At 43.2% G+C, this 7,144-nt stretch overlaps 1 protein-coding gene across 1 annotated transcript in view; it reads left to right on the forward strand.

Moving 5' to 3' along the window:
- Window positions 1-7,144, forward strand: part of LOC106942382 (protein NLRC3-like) — a 21,357-nt gene that overhangs the window by 5,644 nt on the left and 8,569 nt on the right. The window contains exons 4-5 of the mRNA XM_015025643.1: window positions 6-1,755; window positions 2,755-2,955. Of these exons, the coding sequence (XP_014881129.1) occupies window positions 6-1,755; window positions 2,755-2,955 (1,951 nt within the window). The remainder of the gene's footprint in view (window positions 1-5; window positions 1,756-2,754; window positions 2,956-7,144) is intronic.

The following is a 7,144-nucleotide window of genomic DNA, read 5'->3' on the forward strand; positions in this document are numbered from 1 at the left end:
TCTAGAGGAACATAAGATCAGTCTGAGGAGGAGATGTGAATGTGTGACTGAAGGGAGTGATGAAACAGGAAGTAGAACCCTCCTCAACAGGATCTACACTGATCTCTACATCACAGAGGGACAGAGAGAAGATGTTAATACCCAGCATGAGGTGAAGCAGCTGGAGAGAGCTTCCAAGATCCAGAACCTCCAAGACTCTCCAATCAGGTGCCATGACATCTTTAAATCCTTCCCTGACCAACATGGAGTCATCAGAGTGGTTCTGACCAATGGTGTCGCTGGTGTTGGAAAAACCTTCTCAGTGCAGAAGTTCACTCTGGACTGGGCAGAGGGCTTGGAGAACCAAGATGTCAGTGTGGTGGTTCTACTTTCGTTCAGGGAGCTGAACTTGATCAGAGGTGAGCAGCATAGTCTTCTCTCTCTGCTCCATGTTTTCCATCCAACACTCCAGAAGTTCCCAGCAGAGCAGCTGGCTAAATGCAAACTGCTCTTCATCTTTGATGGCCTGGATGAAAGCAGACTTTCACTGGACTTCAACAGCAGTCAGCTGGTTTCTGACGTCACACAGAAGTCATCAGTCAACGTTCTGCTGACAAACCTCATCAAGGGGAACCTGCTTCCCTCGGCTCTCATCTGGATAACTACCAGACCTGCAGCGGCCAATCAGATCCCTCCTTCATGTGTTTCCAGGGTAACAGAAGTACGAGGCTTTACAGACACCCAGAAGGAGGAGTACTTCAGGAGGAGGTTCAGTGATGAAGAGCTGTCCAGCAGAATCATCTCCCACATCCAGACCTGCAGGAGCCTCCACATCATGTGTGGAATCCCAGTCTTCTGCTGGATCACTGCTACGGTTCTGGAGAACATGTTGACCTCAGAGCAGAGAGGAGAGCTGCCCAAGACCATGACTGACATGTACTCACACTTCCTGCTGGTCCAGACAAAGAGGAAGAAGAACAAGTACCATGGAGGACATGAGACAAGTCCACAGGAGCTGATGGAGGCTGACAGGGAAGTTCTTCTGAAGCTGGGGAGGCTGGCGTTTGAACATCTGGAGAAAGGAAACATCATGTTCTACCAAGAAGACCTGGAGCAGTGTGGTCTGGATGTCACAGAGGCCTCGGTGTACTCAGGAGTTTGTACAGAGATCTTCAAAAGAGAGAGTGTGATCTTCCAGAAATCAGTTTACTGCTTTGTTCATCTGAGCATCCAGGAGTTTCTGGCTGCCGTCTACATGCTCCACTGCTTCACCAGCAGGAGGTCAGAGGTCATCAAGACGTTCCTGGGAGAAAAATACAATGAAACATCTATAGATGAGTTCATGAAGAAAGTCATGGAGAAATCCCTCAGCAGTAAAAATGGCCACCTGGACCTGTTTGTCCGCTTCCTTCATGGTCTCACTGTGGAGTCCAACCAGAGACTCTTAGAGGATCTGCTGGGTCAGACAGAGAACCGTCCAGAAACCATCCAGAGAATCATCACCAACCTGAAGGAGATGAACACTGATAGAATCTCTGCTGACAGAAGCATCAACATCTTCTACTGTCTGGTGGAGATGAACGACGTCTCATTTTATCAGGAGATCCAACGGCTGCTGGATTCAGGGAAGAAACTCTCAGTGACTGACTGTTCAGCTCTGGCCTTCATGCTGCAGATGTCAGAGGTTCTGGATGAGTTGGACCTGGAGAAGTACAACACATCAGATGATGGACGACTGAGACTGGTTCCAGCTGTGAGGAACTGCAGAAAGGCTCGGTGAGTCCAGATGTTTTCATTGTGTGAATGCTGATTCAGCACTATTGTCCTCCTGTTTCTTCTTCTTTCTTCAAGTTGATTCTGGATGTTTTTGGCCTTTAACTACTTCCTTCATCCTCTGGATGATTTCAGCCATTCAAACATCTAAACATTCAGTTCATCCAGGACAGCTGCAGCTTCTAGTTTTTTAGACATTTTGATCATTTAAAAATATTTAACTTTTTATCAGTTTTCATGTTGAAATGAAGAGAAAACCCTGAATTGTAGAAAATTTATATTTTCTCTGACAGATCCAATCAACCAAAGAGACATTTTTAACTTTAAACTCCTCTTCACTCATTGAGCTGCTGCTCCATAATTCACCTTTTAGGATCTTTGACTGTTTTTATAAAATAATTGTTTAGGTTTGATGGAAAGTTGAACCATTAAAATAAACTTTGTGAACAGTGTTGATCTTCTTCATCCCGTCATCATCCTCTCCTCTTCCTCCTCCACTAGTTTCCTCTGAGTTTGTAACTGAGACCAAAATGTGGTGATTGTTGTCTGGTTCCAGAAAAAGTCCTAGTTTCTGTCAGATCCTCCCAAAGGTCTAGTCCAAGTCAGTGTGACTTGTCAGAGCTGTGAGCAGTTCCTCCTCCTCTCCATCATCTCCAGTAGTTTCCTTCATTCAGCTCAGTCAGCCTCTTCATCAGCTGCTGCAGCTCCTTTGAGGCTCTGATGCTGCAGAGAAACTGAACTTTCCTTCACAGATGATAGAAGATCTTCAACATCTGACTGAGCTGAAGGTCTGAGGACATGAAGCCTGGACCAGAACCAGAACCAGGACCTGGACTTTATTCAGGAACTGCACAGACTCTCTGTCGGGTCAAACTCAGTAAACTGAAGATCAGATGTTGATCAGATGATGACATCATGATGACATCACTGTTATCATATTTTATCTGTTTATGATCCAGATTGATTTCATTAGAACTGAATTTATTTCTTCTCTCATCACAGACTTGGTGGCTGTTCGATCCATAAGGCTGAATGTGAAGTTTTGGCTTCATCTCTGAAGTCCAACCCAGATCTGACTGAACTGGAAATAAGTGAGATTAAACTGAGAGGAAAACCTTTCAGTATTACAACCTTTGGAGACTCTGATATGAAGAATCTGCTTGAGATCCTGCAGAATTCAGTCAGTAAAGTGAAGAATCTGGGGTTTGTTTTCTCTATTTAAACAATAAAATAATTTATTGACACTTTAATTCTTAGTTTAATTAATAATTTAATTGTAATATTATAAAACAACCTGTTTAAATACCAGAATACAATCTCAAAAACTTTTTACCTTATAAATTAATCATTTTCTTATTTCAGACTTTGAGATCATTGAACTTTGTTTTTCAGATTTTAAAATGTTTCTGACTGATGAGCAAAATGAGTAAAATAATTCAAATGAAGTTAATTAATGATGGCGATGTTTCAGTTTGGTTGGTAAAGATTCGTATTGTTTTATTTCTGATTCTCATCTTTACATCCAGAATGAAATGTTTCCCTCCATTGGAGCCACAAACACTGACCAGTTCAAATCATCATTAATGAAACATCTAAAAAATGACTGATTGTAGAAAAGCAAATCTAGATGAACTGAATGACAGTGAGGTTTGCAGCAGCAGCAGCAGGTTCCTCACTTTGTCCTGAAGCTGTGGTTCTGTTGGGCCGGGTCAGAGAGGAACCGTCCTCTTCAGTCTGACAGCTGTCAGTCGGTTGGAGCCTCGTCTCTGTGATGAAGCTTCATCAGGTCACGTCTCCTTAGGAAATAATGGCCTCCATTGGCTTTCAGCAGCTTTAAGAAGAACCCAAGGCCATTCATGAATAAACTGAGTGGTTCTGATCCGGTTACCAAGTCGGGTCTCCAGCTGATGATCAGGAACCAACAGCCAAAGCCTTCAGTCTATGTGAAATTGGATTGAGATTGCAGTTTCTGATTCAGGAAATGGTNTGGCGATGTTGTCCTATAACATGTAATTATTCAGTAATATTCTTACATTTCCTGTCAAATTAACATCTTTTAATACACATGGTGGACTGCCAGTAGGCCGCCTCAGCTGGGCTGAGCAAGTTTTCTTAGGAAAACCCTGCAAAATGAACTCAGCTTACGTCTTCCCCCCTGAACTTCTCGAAACAGTCATAGGTCAGAAGTGACCTACAAGGTAACATCAGCTAAACTCAGCTGGGTTTTACTAACAATCACTGTGCAACAAAGGGTTTCCATGTTTCAATAGAAAGTGACATTACGGAGTTGGCCAGACTTAATGCTCTATCTACAAGTTCTCAAATTGACAACCAAATAATGGTTACCTGAATACAAAAAATGTCCTCCTCTTTGATCAAACCATCATGTACTGATGTTGCTTTTTCCCGTTAATGAATCTTTGCAAACTTTGTACAGGATGTCATCGCGCGTCTTCAGTTTTTTCCACTGTTTTAGGATTCAACTCTCTCGTTTTGATGGTCGTCTCCCTTGGATGCTGAATCGCATGACATGTGATAGGACAACATTGTTTCTCTGACTATCATGAAGCTCTTGAAGTGAAAAAACAGGCAAATGGTTTTCACCTGGCTGGACCAACTGCTCCAGATCCTGGGCCAGTCATGAAACCAGTCTCTACTTTGGACCTTCATCCCAGTCCATATGACCTGCTAGTAGTGCAGATACTTCACAGTCTGATAGAGACTGTGTTTCCAGCTCATTCAGTGGGGCTGCATGCTAAATGTTTTAGTGGTTGACAAAAGAAAACTACTGTCTAGACTACAGTCTTTGTAGACTGACTTTGGAATGACTTTCATTAATTTTCTCTAATTATTGAATTATGTTACATTCATAGAAGGTCATGAAGAAGAACCAAACTGGCCACTTTATTAGTCCAGTTACTTGTTAGAATATTGCAAAATGTTTTTATTTGTTTGTTTCTCTTTCTTTCTTCAGATATTGTTGGTCTGTATCAGCCTGACCTTAAAGCGTCTCTGAAGATGAAGTTCCAGAGTCTCTCTGAAGGCGTCGCTGAACCTGGAAATCAAACCTTTCTGAACCAGATCTACACAGAGCTCCACATCACAGAGGGGTTAACTAGAGAGGTCAACCAGGAACATGAGGTCAGACGCATTGAAACAACATCCAGGAAACAAGAAACAATCAGGAGAGAAGACATCTTTAAACCTGGAAGAGATCAACCAATCAGAACAGTGATGACCATGGGAGTGGCTGGCATTGGGAAAACACTGTTAACACAGAAGTTCACTCTGGACTGGGCTGAAGGCAAAACCAACCAAGACATTGATTTCATATTTCCATTCACTTTCAGAGAGCTGAATGTGCTGAAAGAAGAAAAGTTCAGCTTATTAGGACTGATTCATAAATTATTTTCTAAAACCAAAGGAATCTACAGCTTTGAAATGTTCCAGGTTCTGTTCATCTTTGATGGTCTGGATGAAAGTCGACTTCCTCTGGACTTTGAAAACAAGGAGATCCTGACTGATGTTACAGAGTCCAGCTCAGTGGATGTTCTGCTGACAAACCTCATCAGGGGGAAACTGCTTCCCTCTGCTCTCCTCTGGATAACCACACGACCTGCAGCAGCCAATCAGATCCCTGCTGAGTGCGTTGGCATGGTAACAGAGGTCAGAGGGTTCACTGACCCCCAGAAGGAGGAGTACTTCAGGAAGAGATTCAGAGGTGATGAAGAGAAGGCCAGCAGGATCATCTCCCACATCCAGAAATCAAAAAGTCTCCACATCATGTGTCACATCCCAGTTTTCTGCTGGATCACTGCTAAAGTTCTGGAGGATGTGATGAAGACCAGAGAGGGAGGAGAGCTGCCCAAGACCCTGACTGAGATGTACATCAAGTTCTTGTTGCTTCAGAACAAAATCAATGAGGAAAAGTACAGAGGAAAACCTGAAGAAGATCCAGAGAACAGGAAGCTGATTGAGACTCTAGGAAAACTGGCTTTAGATCAGCTGCTGGAGGGAAACCTGATCTTCTATGACAAAGACCTCAAACGTTGCGGCATCGACATCAAAGATGCTGCGTTGTTCTCAGGAGTTTTCACTCAGATGTTTAAAGAGGAGACTGGGCTGGGCAACATCTCCGTCTACTCCTTTGTCCATCTGAGCATCCAGGAGTTTCTGGCTGCCGTCTACATGCTCCACTGCTTCACCAGCAGGAGGTCAGAGGTCATCAAGACGTTCCTGGGAGAAGAATACAATGAAACATCTCTAGATGAGTTCATGAAGAAAGTCATGTATAAATCCCTCAGCAGTGAAAATGGCCACCTGGACCTGTTTGTCCGCTTCCTTCATGGTCTCACTGTGGAGTCCAACCAGAGACTCTTAGAGGATCTGCTGGGTCAGACAGAGAACCGTCCAGAAACCATCCAGAGAATCATCACCAACCTGAAGGAGATGAACACTGATTATATCTCTCCTGACAGAAGCATCAACATCTTCTACTGTCTGGTGGAGATGAACGACGTCTCATTTTATCAGGAGATCCAACGGCTGCTGGATTCAGGGAAGCAGCTCTCAGTGACTGACTGTTCAGCTCTGGCCTTCATGCTGCAGATGTCAGAGGTTCTGGATGAGTTGGACCTGGAGAAGTACAACACATCACCAGATGGACGACAGAGACTGGTTCAAGCTGTGAGGAACTGCAGAAAGGCTCGGTGAGTCCAGATGTTTTCATTGTGTTTTCATTCAGTTCATCCAGGACAGCTGCAGCTTCTGGTTTTTAGACATTTTGATCATTTAAAAATATTTAACTTTTTATCAGTTTTCAGGTAGAAATGAATAGAAAATCCTGAAGTCTAGAAAATGTCAATTTCCTCTAAGATCCAATCATCCAGAGAGACTTTTTAAACTTTAAACTCTCTTCACTCGTTGAGCTGCAACTCCATAATTCACCTTTTAGGATCTTTGACTGTTTTTATAAAATAATTGTTTAGGTTTGATGGAAAGTTGCATTAATTATAAACTTTGTGAACAGTGTTGATCTTCTTCATCCCGTCATCATCCTCTCCTCTTCCTCCTCCACTAGTTTCCTCTGAGTTTGTAACTGAGACCAAAATGTGGTGATTGTTGTCTGGTTCCAGAAAAAGTCTTAGTTTCTGTAAGATCCTCCCAAAGCTCTGAGAACTCTGCTTCCAGAGCTGGAACCATTTTCCTCATCAACTCTTCATCTGCAGCCTTTGTTGAAGCTGTTAGCTGTCCTCCATGAAGACCTGCAGAGACATGAGCTTCAGCTCTTTAGACATCCCAGCCTCTTTAGTTCTGGAGAACTTTCACTGCTTCACCATGAAGATGCTGCTGGACCCAAACGCTCCGTCTCCTCCAGGGGTTTTGCTCTTCA

This window comes from Poecilia latipinna, unplaced genomic scaffold (assembly GCF_001443285.1).
Source record: "Poecilia latipinna isolate Pla-1442-1.1 unplaced genomic scaffold, P_latipinna-1.0 Scaffold4233, whole genome shotgun sequence".
Lineage (NCBI taxonomy): Eukaryota > Metazoa > Chordata > Actinopteri > Cyprinodontiformes > Poeciliidae > Poecilia > Poecilia latipinna.